The sequence below is a fragment of the Squalius cephalus genome (assembly GCF_949319135.1).
Source record: "Squalius cephalus genome assembly, chromosome: 20".
Classification (NCBI taxonomy): Eukaryota; Metazoa; Chordata; class Actinopteri; order Cypriniformes; family Leuciscidae; genus Squalius; species Squalius cephalus.
The window spans coordinates 34,867,359-34,894,858 of record NC_137141.1 but is presented as its reverse complement, the minus strand read 5'-3'; the positions used below and the strand labels follow the sequence as shown (position 1 = coordinate 34,894,858).

The 27,500-nt window shown below is 38.4% G+C and overlaps 1 protein-coding gene across 3 annotated transcripts in view; it reads right to left on the bottom strand.

Moving 5' to 3' along the window:
* LOC307147696 (cysteine-rich motor neuron 1 protein) overlaps positions 1-27,500 on the bottom strand; it is a 71,042-nt gene that overhangs the window by 7,914 nt on the left and 35,628 nt on the right. For 2 of the 3 annotated variants that reach the window (XM_079852602.1, XM_079852600.1), the window contains exons 6-10: positions 22,432-22,560; positions 21,270-21,423; positions 15,279-15,400; positions 11,758-11,997; positions 1,148-1,363 (exon numbers count right to left, since the gene is read on the bottom strand). In XM_079852602.1, coding sequence (XP_079708728.1) covers positions 1,148-1,363; positions 11,758-11,997; positions 15,279-15,400; positions 21,270-21,423; positions 22,432-22,560 — 861 coding nt within the window. Of the gene's footprint in view, positions 1-1,147; positions 1,367-11,757; positions 11,998-15,278; positions 15,401-21,269; positions 21,424-22,431; positions 22,561-27,500 lie in introns of all 3 variants that reach the window. The other variant, XM_079852601.1, reaches the window with a different exon arrangement.

Genomic DNA, 27,500 nt, shown 5'->3' with positions numbered 1-27,500 from the left:
TAATATTTTGAACATTCAATGAATTGACAGATGTACTTCCACTTAAGATTTACTATTTAATTTTATTTATTTTTCATTACAATTTATTTACTTTAAATAAATTAATAAATTATAATATAAATTTAGAGGATTAACAGGAATTGTAGTTGCTTAACACCACAGGAACAGTTAAAAAAAATATTTAAAAAAAATACGATTGACCTCGTATTCCCCTCCCTCCATGTCCGATTGAGAAGGACGTTTTGCAAAGGTCACAAAAAGCCCTCTCGGTATCCCCCTCAACACCTTTCAGCCACAAATATTCATTTCCCCATTCTTGTTTCTTGTACTAACACCTTCTCTTTTTAATTGATGATGGCGTTGCCTCTCAGACAGTCTCTTTCTCGAATTTTTCGAATTGGAAAGCGCGCATCTAAAAGTTCCTTCCTTCCAAGTGTGTCTGGTATGCGCGTGCGTGCGCTGTCATGACAACAACGAAAAAGTTGACAACAACCTAGTCAGCAGTTCAACTGAGGGGTTTGTGTGGCAACAATAGCGTGCTGAAATGTCTAGTAATGTTCGTTTGTCTGCTTGGGGCTTGAGTATATAGAGCGACCAACTTTTTTTTGAGCAAGCATAGATTATGCGTGACACGGTCTCAATTTGCGTGACGCGTGAATTGGGCTTCAAACGCTGTGCGCGCACGCGCTACGCGGGACGGGTGGTCACCCTACCCCCTCCCCAGCTCCCCCTCCCCCTCCCCAGCTCCCCCTCCCCCTCCCCAGCTCCTCCTCCCCAGCTCCACCTCCCCCTCCCCCTCCCCCTCCCCACCTCCACCTCCCCAGCTCCCCCTCCCCCTCCCCAGCTCCTCCTCCCCCTCCCCAGCTCCACCTCCCCCTCCCCAGCTCCCCCTCCCCAGCTCCACCTGCCTAGATCTGCAACAGGATTTATGTTTGTCTATTTATGCAGCAGCAGGATAGCTTACATGCTCACAGCAGCGAGTCTATGGATATATTAGCATATTAGTCCATAAATGCTCTGCAGCAGATTTACTCTGAACCCCCTCTCCCCCTCTCCCTCTCCCCCCCTCTCCCTCTCCCCCTCTCTCCCCCTGCCTAGATCTGCTATGGGATTTTTGTTAGTCCATTTATGGTTTGTGATCTCGTACCTGGGCAGACGGGGCAGCAGTTGTCTTTGCTCTTGACGGCAGCGTGACAGAGAAGCGGAGGACACACTTCAGCGTCGCACAGCACTCGTCCCTGTCGGCATGTGCAACGCGTACATTCATCCAGACTCCACGTCTCTCCTTCCATGTAGAGTTCTCCACCCGGAGCGCGACACACCACCCTATCCAATCCCTCCGGCTGCCCGCTGCCCGACTCGTCTGCTTCACAACACACACACACAACTGCCTTCAACACTGATCATAACTCAGAAATGTTTCTTGAGCATCAAATCATCATATTAGAATGATTTGTGAAGGATCATGTGACACTGAAGACTGGAGTAATGATGCTGAACATTCAGCTTTGATCACAGGAATAAATTACACTTTACTGTATATTCACATAGAAAACAGATGATTTACATTATAATAATATTCCACTGTTTTACTGTATTTTTGATCAAATAAACGCAGTCTTGATGAGAAGAGACTTCTTTAAAACATTAAAGGGGTCATGACATGAGAAATCAAATTTAGATTTTTTGACATATAGTAGTTCTTTGTATCATTAAAACATCCTGCAAGTTTCATAGTAAAAACATTCCACTTCATTATATTCAATCAAGCTCCAAAAACATCTTATTTTGATATTGCGAGATGTGACATCGCAAAACATTTGCATATGCCCACCTCCCGAGCAAGACATCGACAAATAGTTATACATCATCACACCATAGGCCACGCCCACTGGCGTTCAGTATCTTAACGTCATCATCCAGCTCAGTTCAGTTCTCATATAATGGTGTCAATGCAGGAGATCAATAATATTGTTGATTAAATGTCACCAAATAAATGCTTCAAAAGCAAACAGAAGCCATTATAATGACTGACGCTGTCTACACTGATACAGTATACAGATGTGTGTTCAGATTATAATGACTGACTCTGATACACTGATACAGTATACAGATGTGTGTTCAGATTATAATGACTGACGCTGTCTACACTGATACAGTATACAGATGTGTGTTCAGATTATAATGACTGACGCTGATACACTGATACAGTATACAGATGTGTGTTCAGATTATAACGACTGACGCTGTCTACAGTGATACAGTATACAGATCTGTGTTCAGATTATAATGACTGACGCTGATACACTGATACAGTATACATATGTGTGTTCAGATTATAATGACTGACACTGTCTACACTGATACAGTATACAGATGTGTGTTCAGATTATAATGACTGACACTGTCTACACTGATACAGTATACAGATGTGTGTTCAGATTATAATGACTGACGCTGTCTACACTGATACAGTATACAGATGTGTGTTCAGATTATAACGACTGACGCTGTCTACAGTGATACAGTATACAGATGTGTGTTCAGATTATAATGACTGACGCTGTCTACACTGATACAGTATACAGATGTGTGTTCAGATTATAATGACTGACGCTGTCTACACTGATACAGTATACAGATGTGTGTTCAGATTATAATGACTGACGCTGTCTACACTGATACAGTATACAGATGTGTGTTCAGATTATAATGACTGACGCTGTCTACACTGATACAGTATACAGATGTGTGTTCAGATTATAATGACTGACGCTGTCTACACTGATACAGTATACAGATGTGTGTTCAGATTATAATGACTGACGCTGTCTACACTGATACAGTATACAGATGTGTGTTCAGATTATAATGACTGACGCTGTCTACACTGATACAGTATACAGATGTGTGTTCAGATTATAACGACTGACGCTGTCTACAGTGATACAGTATACAGATGTGTGTTCAGATTATAATGACTGACGCTGATACACTGATACAGTATACATATGTGTGTTCAGATTATAATGACTGACACTGTCTACACTGATACAGTATACAGATGTGTGTTCAGATTATAATGACTGACGCTGTCTACACTGATACAGTATACAGATGTGTTCAGATTATAATGACTGACGCTGTCTACAGTGATACAGTATACAGATGTGTGTTCAGATTATAATGACTGACGCTGATACACTGATACAGTATACATATGTGTGTTCAGATTATAATGACTGACGCTGATACACTGATACAGTATACAGATGTGTGTTCAGATTATAATGACTGACGCTGTCTACACTGATACAGTATACAGATGTGTGTTCAGATTATAATGACTGACTCTGATACACTGATACAGTATACAGATGTGTGTTCAGATTATAATGACTGACGCTGTCTACACTGATACAGTATACAGATGTGTGTTCAGATTATAACGACTGACGCTGTCTACACTGATACAGTATACAGATGTGTGTTCAGATTATAATGACTGACTCTGATACACTGATACAGTATACAGATGTGTGTTCAGATTATAATGACTGACGCTGTCTACACTGATACAGTATACAGATGTGTGTTCAGATTATAATGACTGACGCTGTCTACAGTGATACAGTATACAGATGTGTGTTCAGATTATAATGACTGACACTGATACACTGATACAGTATACAGATGTTTGTTCAGATTATAATGACTGACGCTGTCTACAGTGATACAGTATACAGATGTGTGTTCAGATTATAATGACTGACACTGATACACTGATACAGTATACAGATGTGTGTTCAGATTATAATGACTGACGCTGTCTACACCGTTACAGTATACAGATGTGTGTTCAGATTATAATGACTGACGCTGTCTACACTGATACAGTATACAGATGCGTGTTCAGATTATAATGACTGACGCTGTCTACACTGATACAGTATACAGATGTGTGTTCAGATTATAATGACTGACGCTGTCTACACCGTTACAGTATACAGATGTGTGTTCAGATTATAATGACTGACGCTGTCTACACCGTTACAGTATACAGATGTGTGTTCAGATTATAATGACTGACGCTGTCTACACTGATACAGTATACAGATGCGTGTTCAGATTATAATGACTGACGCTGTCTACACCGTTACAGTATACAGATGTGTGTTCAGATTATAATGACTGACGCTGTCTACACTGATACAGTATACAGATGTGTGTTCAGATTATAATGACTGAAGCTGTCTACACTGATACAGTATACAGATGTGTGTTCAGATTATAATGACTGACGCTGTCTACACTGATACAGTATACAGATGTGTGTTCAGATTATAATGACTGACGCTGTCTACACTGATACAGTATACAGATGTGTGTTCAGATTATAATGACTGACGCTGTCTACACTGATACAGTATACAGATGTGTGTTCAGATTATAATGACTGACTCTGATACACTGATACAGTATACAGATGTGTGTTCAGATTATAATGACTGACTCTGATACACTGATACAGTATACAGATGTGTGTTCAGATTATAATGACTGAAGCTGTCTACACTGATACAGTATACAGATGTGTGTTCAGATTATAATGACTGACGCTGTCTACACTGATACAGTATACAGATGTGTGTTCAGATTATAATGACTGACTCTGATACACTGATACAGTATACAGATGTGTGTTCAGATTATAATGACTGACTCTGATACACTGATACAGTATACAGATGCGTGTTCAGATTATAATGACTGACGCTGTCTACACCGATACAGTATACAGATGCGTGTTCAGATTATAATGACTGACGCTGTCTACACCGTTACAGTATACAGATGTGTGTTCAGATTATAATGACTGACGCTGTCTACACCGTTACAGTATACAGATGTGTGTTCAGATTATAATGACTGACGCTGTCTACACTGATACAGTATACAGATGTGTGTTCAGATTATAATGACTGAAGCTGTCTACACTGATACAGTATACAGATGTGTGTTCAGATTATAATGACTGACGCTGTCTACACTGATACAGTATACAGATGTGTGTTCAGATTATAATGACTGACGCTGTCTACACTGATACAGTATACAGATGTGTGTTCAGATTATAATGACTGACGCTGTCTACACTGATACAGTATACAGATGTGTGTTCAGATTATAATGACTGACTCTGATACACTGATACAGTATACAGATGTGTGTTCAGATTATAATGACTGACTCTGATACACTGATACAGTATACAGATGCGTGTTCAGATTATAATGACTGACGCTGTCTACACTGATACAGTATACAGATGTGTGTTCAGATTATAATGACTGAAGCTGTCTACACTGATACAGTATACAGATGTGTGTTCAGATTATAATGACTGAAGCTGTCTACACTGATACAGTATACAGATGTGTGTTCAGATTATAATGACTGACGCTGTCTACACTGATACAGTATACAGATGTGTGTTCAGATTATAATGACTGACTCTGATACACTGATACAGTATACAGATGTGTGTTCAGATTATAATGACTGACTCTGATACACTGATACACTATACAGATGCGTGTTCAGATTATAATGACTGACGCTGTCTACACTGATACAGTATACAGATGTGTGTTCAGATTATAATGACTGACGCTGTCTACACCGTTACAGTATACAGATGTGTGTTCAGATTATAATGACTGACGCTGTCTACACTGATACAGTATACAGATGTGTGTTCAGATTATAATGACTGACGCTGTCTACACTGATACAGTATACAGATGTGTGTTCAGATTATAATGACTGACGCTGTCTACACTGATACAGTATACAGATGTGTGTTCAGATTATAATGACTGACTCTGAAACACTGATACAGTATACAGATGTGTGTTCAGATTATAATGACTGACACTGTCTACACTGATACAGTATACAGATGTGTGTTCAGATTATAATGACTGACTCTGAAACACTGATACAGTATACAGATGTGTGTTCAGATTATAACGACTGACGCTGTCTACACTGATACAGTATACAGATGTGTGTTCAGATTATAATGACTGACTCTGAAACACTGATACAGTATACAGATGTGTGTTCAGATTATAATGACTGACGCTGTCTACACTGATACAGTATACAGATGTGTGTTCAGATTATAATGACTGACGCTGTCTACACTGATACAGTATACAGATGTGTGTTCAGATTATAATGACTGACGCTGTTTACACTGATACAGTATACAGATGTGTGTTCAGATTATAATGACTGACGCTGTCTACACTGATACAGTATACAGATGTGTGTTCAGATTATAATGACTGACGCTGTCTACACTGATACAGAATACAGATGTGTGTTCAGATTATAATGACTGATGCTGATACACTGATACAGAATACAGATGTGTGTTCAGATTATAATGACTGACGCTGTCTACACTGATACAGTATACAGATGTGTGTTCAGATTATAATGACTGACGCTGTCTACACCGATACAGTATACAGATGTGTGTTCAGATTATAATGACTGACGCTGTCTACACTGATACAGTATACAGATGTGTGTTCAGATTATAATGACTGACGCTGTCTACACTGATACAGTATACAGATGTGTGTTCAGATTATAATGACTGACGCTGTCTACACTGATACAGTATACAGATGTGTGTTCAGATTATAATGACTGACGCTGTCTACACTGATACAGTATACAGATCTGTGTTCAGATTATAATGACTGACGCTGTCTACACTGATACAGTATACAGATGTGTGTTCAGATTATAATGACTGACGCTGATACACTGATACAGTATACAGATGTGTGTTCAGATTATAATGACTGACGCTGTCTACACTGATACAGTATACAGATGTGTGTTCAGATTATAATGACTGACGCTGTCTACACTGATACAGTATACAGATGTGTGTTCAGATTATAATGACTGACGCTGTCTACACTGATACAGTATACAGATGTGTGTTCAGATTATAATGACTGACGCTGTCTACACTGATACAGTATACAGATGTGTGTTCAGATTATAATGACTGACGCTGTCTAAACTGATACAGTATACAGATGTGTGTTCAGATTATAATGACTGATGCTGTCTACACCGTTACAGTATACAGATGTGTGTTCAGATTATAATGACTGACGCTGTCTACACCGATACAGTATACAGATGTGTGTTCAGATTATAATGACTGACGCTGTCTACACTGATACAGTATACAGATGTGTGTTCAGATTATAATGACTGACGCTGTCTACACCGATACAGTATACAGATGTGTGTTCAGATTATAATGACTGACGCTGTCTACACCGATACAGTATACAGATGTGTGTTCAGATTATAATGACTGACGCTGTCTACACTGATACAGTATACAGATGTGTGTTCAGATTATAATGACTGACGCTGTCTACACTGATACAGTATACAGATGTGTGTTCAGATTATAATGACTGACGCTGTCTACACTGATACAGTATACAGATGTGTGTTCAGATTATAATGACTGACGCTGTCTACACTGATACAGTATACAGATGTGTGTTCAGATTATAATGACTGACGCTGTCTACACTGATACAGTATACAGATCTGTGTTCAGATTATAATGACTGACGCTGTCTACACTGATACAGTATACAGATGTGTGTTCAGATTATAATGACTGACGCTGTCTACACTGATACAGTATACAGATGTGTGTTCAGATTATAACGACTGACGCTGATACACTGATACAGTATACAGATGTGTGTTCAGATTATAATGACTGATGCTGATACACTGGTACAGTATACAGATGTGTGTTCAGATTATAATGACTGACTCTGAAACACTGATACAGTATACAGATGTGTTCAGATTATAATGACTGACTCTGAAACACTGATACAGTATACAGATGTGTTCAGATTATAATGACTGACGCTGTCTACACTGATACAGTATACAGATGTGTGTTCAGATTATAATGACTGACGCTGTCTACACTGATACAGTATACAGATGTGTGTTCAGATTATAATGACTGACGCTGTCTACACTGATACAGTATACAGATGTGTGTTCAGATTATAATGACTGATGCTGTCTACACTGATACAGTATACAGATGTGTGTTCAGATTATAATGACTGACGCTGTCTACACTGATACAGTATACAGATGTGTGTTCAGATTATAATGACTGACACTGTCTACACTGATACAGTATACAGATGTGTGTTCAGATTATAATGACTGACGCTGTCTACACTGATACAGTATACAGATGTGTTCAGATTATAATGACTGACGCTGTCTACACTGATACAGTATACAGATGTGTGTTCAGATTATAATGACTGACGCTGTCTACACTGATACAGTATACAGATGTGTGTTCAGATTATAATGACTGACACTGTCTACACTGATACAGTATACAGATGTGTGTTCAGATTATAACGACTGACGCTGTCTACACTGATACAGTATACAGATGTGTGTTCAGATTATAATGACTGACGCTGTCTACACTGATACAGTATACAGATGTGTGTTCAGATTATAATGACTGACACTGTCTACACTGATACAGTATACAGATGTGTGTTCAGATTATAATGACTGACGCTGTCTACACTGATACAGTATACAGATGTGTGTTCAGATTATAATGACTGACGCTGTCTACACTGATACAGTATACAGATGTGTGTTCAGATTATAATGACTGACGCTGTCTACACTGATACAGTATACAGATCTGTGTTCAGATTATAATGACTGACGCTGTCTACACTGATACAGTATACAGATGTGTGTTCAGATTATAATGACTGACGCTGATACACTGATACAGTATACAGATGTGTGTTCAGATTATAATGACTGACGCTGTCTACACTGATACAGTATACAGATGTGTGTTCAGATTATAATGACTGACGCTGTCTACACTGATACAGTATACAGATGTGTGTTCAGATTATAATGACTGACGCTGTCTACACTGATACAGTATACAGATGTGTGTTCAGATTATAATGACTGACGCTGTCTACACTGATACAGTATACAGATGTGTGTTCAGATTATAATGACTGACGCTGTCTACACTGATACAGTATACAGATGTGTGTTCAGATTATAATGACTGATGCTGTCTACACCGTTACAGTATACAGATGTGTGTTCAGATTATAATGACTGACGCTGTCTACACCGATACAGTATACAGATGTGTGTTCAGATTATAATGACTGACGCTGTCTACACTGATACAGTATACAGATGTGTGTTCAGATTATAATGACTGACGCTGTCTACACTGATACAGTATACAGATGTGTGTTCAGATTATAATGACTGACGCTGTCTACACCGATACAGTATACAGATGTGTGTTCAGATTATAATGACTGACGCTGTCTACACTGATACAGTATACAGATGTGTGTTCAGATTATAATGACTGACGCTGTCTACACTGATACAGTATACAGATGTGTGTTCAGATTATAATGACTGACGCTGTCTACACTGATACAGTATACAGATGTGTGTTCAGATTATAATGACTGACGCTGTCTACACTGATACAGTATACAGATGTGTGTTCAGATTATAATGACTGACGCTGTCTACACTGATACAGTATACAGATCTGTGTTCAGATTATAATGACTGACGCTGTCTACACTGATACAGTATACAGATGTGTGTTCAGATTATAATGACTGACGCTGTCTACACTGATACAGTATACAGATGTGTGTTCAGATTATAACGACTGACGCTGATACACTGATACAGTATACAGATGTGTGTTCAGATTATAATGACTGATGCTGATACACTGGTACAGTATACAGATGTGTGTTCAGATTATAATGACTGACTCTGAAACACTGATACAGTACACAGATGTGTTCAGATTATAATGACTGACTCTGAAACACTGATACAGTATACAGATGTGTTCAGATTATAATGACTGACGCTGTCTACACTGATACAGTATACAGATGTGTGTTCAGATTATAATGACTGACGCTGTCTACACTGATACAGTATACAGATGTGTGTTCAGATTATAATGACTGACGCTGTCTACACTGATACAGTATACAGATGTGTGTTCAGATTATAATGACTGATGCTGTCTACACTGATACAGTATACAGATGTGTGTTCAGATTATAATGACTGACGCTGTCTACACTGATACAGTATACAGATGTGTGTTCAGATTATAATGACTGACACTGTCTACACTGATACAGTATACAGATGTGTGTTCAGATTATAATGACTGACGCTGTCTACACTGATACAGTATACAGATGTGTGTTCAGATTATAATGACTGACGCTGTCTACACTGATACAGTATACAGATGTGTGTTCAGATTATAATGACTGACGCTGTCTACACTGATACAGTATACAGATGTGTGTTCAGATTATAATGACTGACACTGTCTACACTGATACAGTATACAGATGTGTGTTCAGATTATAACGACTGACACTGTCTACACTGATACAGTATACAGATGTGTGTTCAGATTATAATGACTGACGCTGTCTACACCGATACAGTATACAGATGTGTGTTCAGATTATAATGCCTGACACTGATACAGTATACAGATGTGTGTTCAGATTATAATGACTGACGCTGTCTACACCGATACAGTATACAGATGTGTGTTCAGATTATAATGCCTGACACTGATACAGTATACAGATGTGTGTTCAGATTATAATGCCTGACACTGATACAGTATACAGATGTGTGTTCAGATTATAACGACTGACGCTGTCTACACCGATACAGTATACAGATGTGTGTTCAGATTATAACGACTGACACTGTCTACACTGATACAGTATACAGATGTGTGTTCAGATTATAATGACTGACGCTGTCTACACCGATACAGTATACAGATGTGTGTTCAGATTATAATGACTGAAGCTGTCTACACCGATACAGTATACAGATGTGTGTTCAGATTATAATGCCTGACACTGATACAGTATACAGATGTGTGTTCAGATTATAATGACTGACGCTGTCTACACCGATACAGTATACAGATGTGTGTTCAGATTATAATGCCTGACACTGATACAGTATACAGATGTGTGTTCAGATTATAACGACTGACGCTGTCTACACCGATACAGTATACAGATGTGTGTTCAGATTATAACGACTGACGCTGTCTACACCGATACAGTATACAGATGTGTGTTCAGATTATAATGACTGACGCTGTCTACACCGATACAGTATACAGATGTGTGTTCAGATTATAATGACTGACGCTGTCTACACTGATACAGATGTGTGTTCAGTTTCTGATGGACTCCACGCGCTTGAGTCTGCTGACAACAGGACAAATGGAAGAGTGGAAAATATGTTTGTTCAGAGCATTTGACTGAACCACAATGTAATGGAGAGTTCGCAAAGAAACTTTAGTTGACAGATGAAGCAGCGACTAATGAATCTGACAGCAGCTGCATCATAAACCGATAAGTGAATGATGGGATTTAGTATAGTATTTAGTATAAACCTTGTAGCCAAATTGGCCAGTGAGTGAAAAAGTTAATTTCAAACCCTGGACGGTAGTGTACCGGGACTCTCCTCATGACAGATGTGTGTGTGAGCGTGTGTGAGCGTGTGTGAGCGTGTGTGACGTACCCTCACAGCCGGGGCAGCACTGCTCGGGTCTGAGCACCGGATGGGCACAGCTGGGCACCGGGCAGGAGATCAACACACACATTTCTCGGCCGGCGTGGCAGAAACAGTCCCGGCATCCGTCGTGCCACACGTCTCCCTCCTCGACGCGCAGGCCGCCGGCCGACAGACAGAAGCTGGAGGAGATCGTGACGGAGGAGATCGTGACGGAGGAGACGGTGCTGGAAACACTCCTGTGTGTGTCTGAGGACAGACAAATGAAGGACAACATTCAACATAAAGGTCACACTTTATATTACTAGGTTTTTAATTATTTTCAAAATTTAAGTACAATGTAAAAACTATGTACAGTACTCAACATTTGAAGTGGATCAAAGTTCATCAAAGTTATACATGATTTTTACCCATTCTTGTCTTAGGACAACTTTGATGAACTTTGATCCACTTCATCAAATGTTGAGTATTGTACATAGTTTTTACATTGTACTTTAATTTATTTTTAATGGTCTGCTTTTAAAGACGTAAGATATATAGATGGAATTACAGAAATTATTTTCAAAATTTCAGTAAACATGGTAAAAATTACAACTATTTTATTATGGCAAAACAAAATACTGTAATCTGTGTTATTTTACTATCATAAATATCACTATATACTATTATATAGTATTTATTTTTATATTTTCAATTTTCATTTTCGTTTTAGTCATTTTGTTTTTGTCATTTTTACTTGTTTTTTCTAAATATGTCTGTATAGTTTTTATTCATTTTTATTTCAGTTGTACTTTGTTATTTTACTACAAGTAAATGTTGCACTGAGCTGAAAGATTATTTTTTTTATTTTTTTTTATTTCAAATAATAAAAATGTTTTTTTTTATGGATTTAGTTTTAAAATCAGCATAAATTAAAGCCAGTACAACTAAAACCCAATGTATTAATACTTGACCATTTAAATGTCATTAGTTCTGTTAGCATATTAGAATGATATTATCATAGTGTAATATGAATATAATATCCTATTTGAATCCCTGTCTCCACCTGAAATAACATCCTCTAAACGACTGATATTTTGCCAATAATGAGTTTATAATTATGCTCTGGATCAACAGAACTGAATGAAAGCGTGTGTTTGATTGCTTTAAGCAGTTTTAGTAATGAAGTTTTCATCTCTCTAAATATTTAAACACTAAAAACTGATCCAGATGTTTGAAAATAGCTGATCTGAGTTTACAACGTGCGTGTGACCCGAACACATAACGGCGACTAAAATATACTCCGCAAACACACTATATTTACACAGAGAAACACAGTGAGGGCATGAAACTGAGTTGACACAAATAACCTGCACACAAACCACTCGAGCCAGTCCTTTAAACTTGCAAATACACTGCTCAAAAAAATAAAGGGAACACTTTTTAATCAGAGAATAGCATCAAGTCAGTTAAACTCCTGGGATATTGATCTGGTCAGTTAAGTAACAGAGGGGGTTGGTAATCAGTTTCAGCTGCTTTAGTGTTAATGACATTAACAGTAGGTGCACTAGATGGGCAACAGTGAGACAACCCCCAAAACAGGAATGGTTTTACAGGTGGAGGCCACTGACATTTTTTCCCTACTCATCTTTTTGGACTGTTTTTCACCAGTTTTGCATTTGGCTAGGGTCAGTGTCACTACTGGTAGCATGAGGCGATACCTGGACCCTTCAGAGGTTGCGCAGGCAGTCCAGCTCCTTCAGGATGGCTCATCAATACGTGCCATTGCCAGAAGGTTTGCTGTGTCTCCCAGCACAGTCTCAAGAGCATGGAGGAGATTCCAGGAAGACAGAAAGCTACTCTAGGAGAGCTGGACAGGGCCGTAGAAGGTCCTTAACCCATCAGCAGGACCGGTATCTGCTCCTTTGTGCGAGGAGGAACATGATGAGCACTGCCAGAGCCCTACAAAATGACCTCCAGCAGGCCACTGGTGTGAATGTCTCTGACCAAACAATCAGAAACAGACTTCATGAGGGTGGCCTGAGGGCCCGACGTCCTCGAGTGGGCCCTGTGCTCACTGCCCAGCACCAGGGAGCTCGATTGGCATTTCCCATTGAACACCAGAATTGGCAGGTCCGCCACTGGTGCCCTGTGGTTTTCACAAATGAGAGCAGGTTCACCCTAAGCACGTGACAGACAGGAAAGGGTCTGGAGAAGCCGTGGAGAATGTTATGCTGCCTGTAACATCGTTCAGCATGACCGGTTTGGTGGTGGGTCAGTGATGGTCTGGGGAGGCATATCCATGGAGGGACGGACAGACCTCTGCAGGCTAGACAATGGCACCCTGACTGCCATTAGGTATCGGGATGAAATCCTTGGATCCATTGTCAGACCCTATGCTGGTGCAGTGGGTCCTGGGTTCCTCCTGGTGCACAACAATGCCTGGCCTCATGTGGCGAGAGCATGCAGGCAGTTCCTGGAGGATGAAGGAATGATACCATTGAAGGGCCACCACGCTCACCTGACCTACATCCAATAGAACACCTCTGGGACATTGTGTTTCGGTCCATCTGACATCACCTGGTTGCACCTCAGACTGTCCAGGAGCTCAGTGATGCGCTGGTCCAGATCTGGGAGGAAATACCCCAGGACACCATCCGTCGTCTCATTAGGAGCATGCCCCGACGTTGTCAGGCATGCATACAAGCACGTGGGGGCCATACAAACTACTGAGTACCATTTTGAGTTGCTGCAATGAAATTTCAGCAAAATTGACCAGCCTGCTGCATCATTTTTCACTTAGATTTCCGGGGTGTCTTTGAATTCAATCCTCTGTAGGTTGATCATTTTCATTTCCATCAAACGATGTGGCATCCTTTCGTTCATAACACATACCCAGTCCATATTAGTATAGATATCCAGCATGATATTTTTCCCCATTGAGATCTGATGTGTTTTCAAAGTGTTCCTTTAATTTTTTTGAGCAGTGTAAGAAGTGTCATGAGGTGAAAATGACTAGAAATCACATAATTCTCTCATAATTTGCACTGCAGCATCAGCTCTTTTCTCTCAGTGTCTGAAACGCTTTGATCGAAGATTCAGTCTCTCTAAGCGCCGCCTCTCTGAGAGCTGCTCTTCTCTGATTGGTCAGATGGCCCAGTCTGCTCTGATTGGTCAGAAAGCAAACGCTCATTATCATATCTGAATCTCAGCTCTTGATCACAGTGATACGAACAGTAACGATGGCATGGGCTTTACCGTCTCAATCTCAGAAAACAGCGTCTTCTCGACATGAACAACACGAGCCAAACTCTTCCAGTCTCAGATAAACTACAGTGTTTGAGGGCGGAGCTAAGAGACGCTGCTCAGCCAATCGAGACCAGGAGGCTGGCATTATGCAAATGAGTTACAAACCTAAGGTGCCTAGTATACATTCCCTTGCATTTTTTGTGCATATGGAGGTTTTATAAATCGTTTGCTGGAACATCTCTTGATGAACGAGTCCTCATGACCTCTGACCCCCATGGTCCTGCTCTGAACCTCAAACTCACCTTCGCACACACACACGCTGCAGCCCTTTCTGCTCTTCTTGAATCCGTCGACACAGTGTTTATCGCAGGTGAACGGAGGACACCTGACGCACCGGCACATCTCACATCCGTGTTTATTCCTCCTGTGGGAGAAACGAAAGACACGCCATCAGCTCCTGTCAATAAAGCGTATTACAGACACATTCTTTCTTAAAGATGCAGTGTGTAATATTTAGGAGGATCTGTTGACAGAAATGCTATATCATAAACATAACGATGTTTTCAGTGGAGTATAAAGACCTTCCATAATGAAGCGTTGTGTGTTTATTAGCTTAGAATGAGGCGTTTCTCTCTACACACACCGCGGGTCCGCTTACACCCACGTTTCTACGGTGGCCCTGAGCGGACAAACGTGTTTCGTCACTATGTTGTTCTTTGTGTAAAGAAGCTCGCTAAAGTCAGCGAATAAAACACTGACACAATGATGAACAAACTGCTGAACTGGCTACTCTCTGCTGTCTCAGACGACAACATCACTTCCTGTCGGCCACCGTAACTTCTGTTGGGTGCAATTCACAACATCACCACTAGATGCCGCTAAAAATGACACACTGCACCTTTAAGTCTTAAGGTAAGATCTGACAAGTTAGATTTATCACAAATCCGTATTACAGAAGCAAATCTTGTTGATTTAGGATTCTTATCTTATCTTACAAAATCTCATTTTATCTGCAGTTAGGAAATCTTAAATCCCTCCATCGAGTTCGGTAATCAACTCTCAGGTCTGTTAGTAATCAACCAACTAAGAGCAAACAGCTTCTGTGAAGTAAAACGGAAAAACTCAGATAATAGAAATAACTGAGATTATAATAAGAAACAAAATAAGTGGTGCTTTTCATTAAGTAAAGTTCTGATAAGCTTGGTAGAAAAGGCAAAGCCTAATCCTTTTATTTCATATAATAGGAGTCTGTATTAGACAGGGTTACATTTATTCCCAAAGTTATGACAGTTTTTAGGATTTTTTTGTGGAGTTAGGAAGCTTCTATAACATCCTTTTCCTATCTGTAGTTAAGATAAGAGTATGCACTTAAGAAATGTCATTTTGTTATAGCTTTTGTCCTATATGTGACCCTGGATCACGTCTCCAGTCTCGAGTAGCACGGGTTTATTTGTGGCAATATCCAACAATACATTATAGGGGTCAAAATTATAGATTTTGCTTTTATGGCAAAAATCATGAGGATATTCAGTAAAGATCATGATCCATGAAGATATTTAGTAAATGTCCTACCGTAAATATATAAAACATGTATTTCTGTGAGTGAATGCAGCACAATCGTGAACATAAATGAACAACTTTAAAGGAGATTTTCTCAATGTTTAGATTTTTTTGCATCCTCAGATTCCAGATTTACAATAGTTGTATCTCAGACAAATATTGTCCTATCCTAACAAACCACACACCAATGGATACATCAGGTTTTTATGATGTATAAATCTCAATTTCAAAAAATGTACCCATTTGAAATTGCCATGGTTACCAAAACAGATAAGATCGGCCTCTAAAGTTGGGCTCTTTCTGTAATGCACCCCGAGGTCACGAGTTCACCAGCACTAACCAGCAGAAGCGCAGCTCGACTCCTGTTTCCAGTTCTGACCCACTTTAACTTCTAAGGGCGGATGAAAGCACGTCTCACGATACCTCATAATAACGCAGGACACTTTTATGCGTATAGCGTCGTGATTCATTAAAGCTTGGGCGCGATACACCGGATCCAGATGCTCGCGCGGGTCTAACGGGCATCTGGTTCTGCTTTATTCTGCTGTATATGAGCTTCACGAGTCCAGAAACAGGTCAGATCGCTCTCACACACACCTCTAGTGCCCTCGCTAGTGGACAATATCATGCGGACTGTATTTAATACAACCTAATGAGGGTGAAAAATTACTGAGTTTATTTATGCTTACATGTCATAAAAGAAGCTGAAAATTAAGTATTCTGTAGAGATGCTTTACAGTTGAATTGAGTTTACTTTAAAATTAATGAACTTTGCAACATCGAAACTTATTGAACTGAACTGAATCAACATGAATCAAATAAATTGAGCAGAATAATCACTATTGCTTCTGTAGGAAAATAATAAAATATATATATATATTTTTATAATATATATATATATATATATATATTTATAATATATATATATATATATACATATATATACATATATATAAATATAATGAAAAATATTTATTTATTTATTTATTTATATACACATATATATATATATATATATATATAAATATAATGAAAAATATTTATTTATTTATTTATTTATTTATATATACACACACACATATATATATATATATATATATATATATTTATTTATTTATTTATTTTTTATTATTATTATTATTATGATATATATAGAAAACTATATAGAAAAAAATATAGAAAAAAATATAGAATTTTATTATAGAAAAATATTAGAATAATATAATATATATTTTTTTTATTAAACACAATTATTTAAATATGGATAATCACTATTGCTTCTTCTGTAGAAAAAAAAATCCACTGCCATTATAAAGCTTGGAAGAGCCAGGATATTTATTAATATAACTCTGATTGTGTTCGTCTGAAAGAAGAAAGTCATATACACTTAGGATGGCTTGAGGGAGAGTAAATCATGGGCTAATCTTCATTTTAAAGAGAACGACTCCTTTAACCTGAATCAAACACTCGCTGGACAGCGCGCAGTCGAGGAGTACAGTACACACACACAGTCGAGCTTTAACGTTTTCACTGCTGACTCGACACACATTCCAGCGGCCCTTTACGTCCTGTCAAATCCAATGACATTTTAGCCCCATTGAATAGGGGAAACGATTTAAGACCCCTTTTGTGCGGAGTCCGACTCGTTCGACTGTGTAAAATGTCAGTGTAAACAGTCACTCGTTCTCTGTGACACGCAGGACTCAATCATTCATCTGGACCATAACTCAGAGATTCAGAGCCACGGTTTCATATTCCAGAATCACTGAGAAAAATGCTATCAACATGATGAAATTATGGCTGGCAATTCATTGTCCTACGGAAATTATGATTAACAACTGAATGCTATATTATAGCAAATAATACTGATTAATAAGATAAAAAAAAAAAATTATTTAAAAAGCATAAATACTTTTAAGGCAGCATTTTTTAAGGTGGTCTGATTAATCTGATTAGATGATCTAAATCTGATCTCCTCAATGCCGTTGCATAATATTAAGATTAATATATTTTTTTAAAGTTTAGAATTACAAATAAAGTGAAAACATGGTCAGATGGTCCCAGTTAATATGCAGCGTTCATATAATGGACTATGCACCATACAAATGTGCATTTCATATCTTTTATATATTCATATATATATAATAATATATAATTTCCCTTATTTCGATAATAATACGTGATTGGATTTATAGTGCACAATGCTCACTATATATTCATCAGTATTATAATCACGTCAGGCCTAATTTGGACAAAATCAAGAACCACACTGGTTGCAACAAACTCCTTAAGCGAAGAAAACCTTGATGATAAAAAAATGATAACTATAAACACATTATCGAAAAGGGTTTTCTGAACTCAAAGGGTTTGTTGGAACCGGCTAAAGATATTTTAGAAACAGAAGAGGATCATCTTCCTCAAACTGGTCATGGTCTTTGTGTCTGTTTCCAGATCTTTGTTGCATCTGTTTATCTTCCTGGCAATAACCGCCAGCAACAAGCGCTCAAAGCAGAAGATGATCTCGACATGAGCCACTATAAACAGGGATTTCCTCCAGAGCGAGACGAAAGACGGGGCTCAAACTTCTAAAAGGTTCTTCAGAAATGATCCCGGAAACCCTCCGCCCCCCCGAGGGAGCTCAAATCCCGGGTATCCAGTGAAAATCTATCCTCTCCAGTCTCCATCCTCCACTGGGGACTCGTGGTTCAGATACCAGTGAAATCACACCTCACACTCACATACTGACGCTTTTGTGTTGACGTGCGTTTGATGATCGGTGTGTTGAAATGAAAGCAGAGTGTGAGCAGAGCAAAGCGCACAGATGTTTGACCAGGTTCACGGTGATGGGGGGGGGGGGGGGTTGCTGTTTAACACTGAGGAAACATTGTTTTAACCCTGCGATGAGGTTGTTTTTAACACTGGATTAAAATTGTTTAAATCCCTTTTAACCCTGGGTTAAACAATGTTTCACACTTGTATTTAGACTGAGAAGAGCACTGCATTTAAGGGTTAAAATTATTTTAATCTATTTTAACGCTGGGTTAAATTAACCCTGGGTTAAAAAAATTTACACTTGTATTTAGACAGAAGATAGCACTTAAATTAACCATAGGTTATTATTATTTGAATCACTTTCAACCCTGGGTTAAACAATGTTTCACACTTGTATTTAGACAGAGGATAGCACTGCATTTAAGAGTTAACATTATTTTAATCTATTTCAACTCAGGGTTAAATTAACCCTGTGTTATTATTATTTGTATCAATTTTAACCCTGGTTTAAGAAATGTTTCACACTTGTATTTAGACAGAGGATAGCACTGCGTTTAACTCTGGGTTAAGATGATTTTAATCTTTTTTATCCCTGGGTTAAACAACTTTTCACACTTGTATTTAGACATTTAACCATAGGTTAAAATTACTTCAATCATGTTTAATGCTGGGTTTAACAACGTTTCACACTTGCATTTAGACAGGGGATAGCACTGCATTTAACCCTGGGTTAACATTATTTTGACCCGTGATGAGGTCAGTTCAACCCTGGGTTAAACAAAGTTTCACACTGATATTCAGACAGAGGTTAGCACTGCACTTAACTCTGGGTTAACATTATTTTAACCATGTGATGCAGTCACTTTTAACTTCGGTTGAACAATGTTTCACACTGATATTCAGACAGAGGTTAGCACTGATTTTAACCCTAGGTTAACAATATTTCATAATGATATACAGACAGAGGTTAGTGCTGCATTTAACCCTGGGTTAACATTATTTAAGCCTGTGATGAGGTAATTTTAACCCTGGGTTAAACAACATTTCACACCAATATTCAGAGGCTAGCCCTGCGTTTAACCCTGTGTTAACATTATTTTAATCCTGTGATGCGGTCACTTTTAACCTTGGGTTAACAATGATTCACGCAGATATTTAAACAGGTTAGCATTGTGTTTAAACGTGGCATAACATTATTTTAACCACATGACAAGGTCATTTTTAACCCTTGGTTAACACTATTTTAACACTGTGCTGATGTCACTTTTAACCCTGGGTTAAACAATGTATTACATTTATATTTAGACAGAGGTTAGTACTAGGTTTAAACCTGATTTAACACTATTTTTAACCCAGTGATGAGGTCACTTTTAACCCTTGGCTAACACTATTTTAACCCTGTCCTGTCATTACTTTTAACCCTGGGTTAAACAATGTATTACATTTGTATTTAGACAGAGGTTAGTACTAGGTTTAAACCTGATTTAACACTATTTTAACCCAGTGATGAGGTCACTTTTAACCCTGGGTTAACACTATTTTAACCCTGTGCCGATGTCACTTTTAACCCTGGGTTAAACAATGTGTTACATTTGTATTTAGACAGAAGTTAGAACTGTGTTTGATGATGGGTTAAGATTATTTTAACCCTGAAATCATTTTTAACCCTGGGTTTCACACTTTGAAAGAGGTTAATGGTGCCTTACCTCTGCATTTAAAAGTTCTAGCCATGTAACCAGTACCAAAAATATATAGTGTAAAATGATGCAGTGTTAAGGCGATTCAGTTAGCAAAAGACAAGTTAGCATGACCTTGCTCAATGCTAACTTAATTAAAAATCCATGTGATAAGTGCATGAATTATATTAAATTATACTTCTTATATTTGGGTCTGAGATGAAGATACTGGCAATGAACAAGACAACAAGATGCTTTCTGCTGTGTGCAGAGATGTCAACTCACACGTATCCATAAGGGCACGTCTTGCTGCAGGTCATGGGCCGGCACTTTAGCGCAGATGCGTTACATGCACACACTTCACAACCGTAGATGTCTTTATCATAACCCATGGGACAGTCCAGAGAGCAGAACAACGACACATCAGGACAGGTTTCATCTGAAAAATCAATTATTTACATACAGTCAAACCAACATTTATTCAGTTTAAACAGTTTATTCGCTATACTTGGTAATAAAATATGAGCAGAACTCAGTTGATATTTGACTGGTTTTGTCCGTCCTTCTGTTAGACTGTCTCACACATGAATTATGTTGAATATCTGTCAGCTGTTAAATTTAACTACACAATTAGATAATACCAGTTTAGCTCAACCAATCACCAAGCAATGCTTCATTCAGTTCAGTCTGTGTGTAAAAAGAGCATTAGCAATTAAAGAAAACACACTTCAGCAAAACATGATCAGCTCAAAGTGTCCCAATCATTTTTGGTTCCAATTTTTTATAAATTTTACTGGTAGTCTCTGTATTAAGAGTTATTGGGTATAATATGTCACAGTTTACTTTATTTTGCTCTCCTCACTTACAGAAATGAACTATAGTGTCCTGATCACACTAGTGAAACAATATCAAATATTATATCTGGTGTCTGAATAAATGTTGGTTTGACTGTACAAAAGATGATCAGTGAACAGTTAATACACAACAATACACGCTTTACAGAGAGTCATCTCAAGTAAAAGTCAAATCGAATTATTTTTTATTAGCAGAACCTACTGACGCTGCCAGTGGTGCAGATAATCCCAAACCTCAGTTTTAAAATGATGTTAGTGTTGCACATTATCTAATAACTACACGTAATTCTTCAGAGCAGTTTCCAGTCCCACGAGCACCGTGATGCCCAAGCGTCCGACTGACCCGACACGGACTCAAACTCACATGAGAAAAAAGTTTCAGCATAATTTCTGTCATGGGGAATATTGTTCATATTTGTGAGGTGGATTCGTGTCTGAGATCATTATTGCTGGAGTCAGTGTTTGCTTGTGTTGCGGGCCGTTGGCACTTTCTCAAACACAGACTTGGGAGTATGCTGGAGCGGTTTGCACGCAACACAGTTCTCAGGGGTTTGTGTGTGTGTGTGTGTGTGTGTGTGTGTGTGTGCACTCACTGCTGACACACTGGCACAGCAAACACCCGCTGGGATCTTGCTGGAAGCCGAACGGACACTCGTTCCCGGAGAGAGAGCAGTTTTCCAGCGGTGGGCAGAGCAACGGACTCACCGTCTCATATGACGGCTCTGGAAGAGAGAAAGTTAGATAGTTATTGTTTCTTTTCACAATTAATGAAGCTAAAAAACAGCAAACATCTCAGTAATGCAGCTGGCACAAGTGTTTCTGTATCCTCTTCCGCTCACCAAGGCTGCGTTTATTTGACCAAAAATACAGTAAAAATATTATTACAATTAAAAATCGCTGTTTTCTATGTGAATATGTGTTAAATTGTATTTTATTCCTGTGATCAAAGCTGAATTTTCAGCATCATTACTCCAGTCTTCAGTGTCACATGATCCTTCAGAAATCACTCTACTATGATGATCTGATGCTTGAGAAACATTTATGATTATTATCAGTGTTGAAAACAGTTGTGCTGCTTCATATTTTTGTGGATTCTTTGATAAATAGAATTAAAAAAATTAATCGCATCCAAAATAAAAGTTTGTGTTTACATAATATATGTGTGTGTACTGTATATAATGATTTTGTATATATAAATACACACTTATGCATGTATATGTTGAAGAATATAAATTATATATATATATATATATATATATATATATATATATATATATATATATATATATATACATATATATACATATACCGTATATACATGCAAATATTTCTTAAATATATACATGCATATGTGTGTATTTAGATATACAAAATAATTATACACAGTACACACACATATATTATGTAAACACAAACTTTTATTTTGGATCCGATTAATCACAGCACTAGTGTATGTACTGTATGTAACACATAAATCATTTTTTAGATGAATTTTAGTCTTAACAAGTAAACATGTAAACAACTCATTCTGGGAAATGAGATTTGCTAAATGCTAAATGATCCAATACCTCCCATACTTTGCTTATGAAGACATTTAGAATAACATAAGATAAGATTTACAGGGATCTTTGGATTTGATTTCACTTCGACTATTTTCTACTTTCCAGAGAATCTAGATTTATAGCTGTGATGCAAACAGATGTTTCTGGTAAACACGGGTGAATGTTGCAAGACGTGCGTGTCGACGTGAAGCTGTAGATGCATCTGGTGTTTGGCACAGATCACGTGATCCGATCCGGGGGTCGCTCGCTACAAACCCATCCTCACAGTTTTACTGAGTAACTGCAAACAGAAGCGTCCGGTTCGCATCGCTTACACATAAACACACATGATAAACACAGTGCAATTACCACCAGTGATTCTCCTCGCCTGACAGCCGTGATGAACGAGTGTCGGTGAAAGATGCTTAGATTCTCTAAATCAAACACAAACCTCAACAAGATGCTTTTGTTCTAGAGGAACACGCTGGGATCACACATGTGCAAAACCACCAACTGCAAACACGCTGGCACGTACGCAGGTAAAGAGGTGTGACTAATTATCCTTCCAGAAAATCGTCATGTATAATTAAGGACAGCAGGTGAAGGCAAAGCCTCTGTAGTCCACAGACCAGCACACGTCAGCTCCAGCTTTAATGGGCTGTACGTGTGTGTGTGTGTTTCAAGAGCTCCAGATACAATAAACCTTTGGCAATATCTGGAGCTACCGCTAAACAGAGACAGATTTCAGCCTGTAGCAACTGAACCTGTGCTTCCATTACAGCGGCTCAACTAACATACTGTATATGTGTGTATATATGTGTATATGTGTGTATGTGTATATATGTGTATATGTGTGTATATACACTCACCTAAAGGATTATTAGGAACACCATACTAATACTGTGTTTGACCCCCTTTCGCCTTCAGAACTGCCTTAATTCTACGTGGCATTGATTCAACAAGGTGCTGAAAGCATTCTTTAGAAATGTTGGCCCATATTGATAGGATCGCATCTTGCAGTTGATGGAGATTTGTGGGATGCACATCCAGGGCACGAAGCTCCCGTTCCACCACATCCCAAAGATGCTCTATTGGGTTGAGATCTGGTGACTGTGGGGGCCATTTTAGTACAGTGAACTCATTGTCATGTTCAAGAAACCAATTTGAAATGATTCGAGCTTTGTGACATGGTGCATTATCCTGCTGGAAGTAGCCATCAGAGGATGGGTACATGGCGGTCATAAAGGGATGGACATGGTCAGAAACAATGCTCAGGTAGGCCGTGGCATTTAAACAATGCCCAATTGGCACTAAGGGGCCTAAAGTGTGCCAAGAAAACATCCCCCACACCATTACACCACCACCACCAGCCTGCACAGTGGTAACAAGGCATGATGGATCCATGTTCTTATTCTGTTTACGCCAAATTCTGACTCTACCATCTGAATGTCTCAACAGAAATCGAGACTCATCAGACCAGGCAACATTTTTCCAGTCTTCAACTGTCCAATTTTGGTGAGCTCGTGCAAATTGTAGCCTCTTTTTCCTATTTGTAGTGGAGATGAGTGGTACCCGGTGGGGTCTTCTGCTGTTGTAGCCCATCCGCCTCAAGGTTGTGCGTGTTGTGGCTTCACAAATGCTTTGCTGCATACCTCGGTTGTAACGAGTGGTTATTTCAGTCAAAGTTGCTCTTCTATCAGCTTGAATCAGTCGGCCCATTCTCCTCTGACCTCTAGCATCAACAAGGCATTTTCGCCCACAGGACTGCCGCATACTAGCCTGGGTTTCCCCATACTGCCTTGAGCAGCGCGATTTTATTCACGCTGCAAGGTAGTCTGGATACCATGGACTAATTTTTCCCCTGAAATAGGGAACCAATCACAGAACGGGGAGGGAGCAGGAAGACGATGACGAAGTATATGCGACACACCGAAGCAGTTTGTTTATCTATGGATCCAACATGACAGACGTAAAAATATATGCATATTTTTAGGAACACATCTACAAAAATATGCCTGTATTTCAAGTTGATAAAATAATTTAAAATCCACATCAGTTTATTTGTGCCGACGCGCCACGCCCTCCCAGGATCTATAACGTTAACCTTAGGCTACTTCCACTTTTAAAAATGCATCACAATATGTGTGGTGTGCAGGGTGTGTTTGAACCCAAAATTGTCAGATGTAGGCTAGACGAAATTGTGTGGCATATAGTGTTGTAGCCGCATCTGTTCGATTTGTGTGGTAACGTTAGCCATGTTCTTCATGTATCGGCCTTTTGACAGCTTCGGCTGAAGTTGTCCTTAATGGTCGTGTAATAACTTCTGTATGACCTGGCAATAAAAATGTTTGTAAGTGTGTCTATAATGTGATAGTCTAAACTGATTTTATTTCGGGTGCGAGTCGGGTGTCGGTTCTATTTTAAGCGGGTCGGTGCAGATTTTTATTAGTGCTGCTGTTGGAAAACGGGTCGGGTGCGGATTTACAAAATCGGACCCGTGCAGGACTCTCTGGTGTACACATAAATCTCTGACCCATCGTCGTCTTCTTCGTTGAATATCTGTCGCTCTACATACGTCATCTGGTATAATTGAAACGATTGGCTATGAGCTGCGTACAGGCGCATTTGATAGACATTTGTAGCGCCCAATAAACGGCTCTGGGCATTCGTAAACCACGCCTCAAATACGAGAAAATGTACATGTGGTTTCCAGACCACGTCTCAAAGAGAAAGTGGTCTGACGTTAGCCAGGCTAGCCGCATACTGGATGTTTTTCCCTTTTCACACCATTCTTTGTAAACCCTAGAAATGGTTGTGCGTGAAAATCCCAGTAACTGAGCAGATTGTGAAATACTCAGACCGGCCCGTCTGGCACCAACAACCATGCCACGCTCAAAATTGCTTAAATCACCTTTCTTTCCCATTCTGACATTCAGTTTGGAGTTCAGGAGATTGTCTTGACCAGGACCACACCCCTAAATGCATTGAAGCGACTGCCATGTGATTGGTTGATTAGATAATTGCATTAATGAGAAATTGAACAGGTGTTCCTAATAATCCTTTAGGTGAGTGTATGTGTGTATGTGTATATATGTGTGTATATATGTGTGTATGTGTATATATGTGTGTATATATGTGTGTGTACAGTAGTCAACATTTGAAGTGAATCAAAAAAGTTCATCAAAGTTGTCCTAAGACAAGAACGGGTATTGTTCAAAATTCATGTATAACTTTGATGAAAGGTTTTGATCCACTTCAAATGTTGACTACTGTATATATACACACACACACACACATACACACAAACACACACACACACACACACACACACACACACACCATGGTCTGTCTGAATACTCGATTCTGATTGGCTGGAAGGTGTGCACTGGTAATCACCATTCTCTCTCTCAATAATTAATTCAAATAAATGCTGATTATTGACCAGATTTAAAGCGAGCAGAACCCTTGATCTGAACGAGCCGTCACTGATGAAAATAACCATCAGGCAAATATCAACAGCAATGCTGGATGACCGTGGTATAACCGGGATAATCCACAGATAGCTGTGCATTAAACGATCTGAATACACGTCAGGCGTTTGTTTAACTTCACGTCATGCATTAAAATTAGTTCATGTGGATTATTCCTCATATATTATAGATACAACAACCATTTAAATTGTTTATATAATTTACATAATTTATTATATAATAAATTACAGTATACTTATAATAGAATTATTATAACTTATTAAATTACTTCTATTCATTAATATACTAGATTACTGCAGATTTGTACTTATTTTTTAAATGTTATTAATTAACAAAATGTGTGCTTACTTTTATCTATATATATATATATATATATATATATATATTACATGGATACATAAACATCATCTAATTATTTTAATATTTATAATTACATAATAAATAAATTATAACCATATTATGATATGGTTATAACTTATAAATAGGTTATAATATAGGATTATTATATTATTATTATATAATTTATAATATAAATACTTTATTTATTATATACTTATTATAATAATATTAGTATGAATATGTTACAACATTTCAACTAATATAATTTAGAACTACATTATATATACTGAA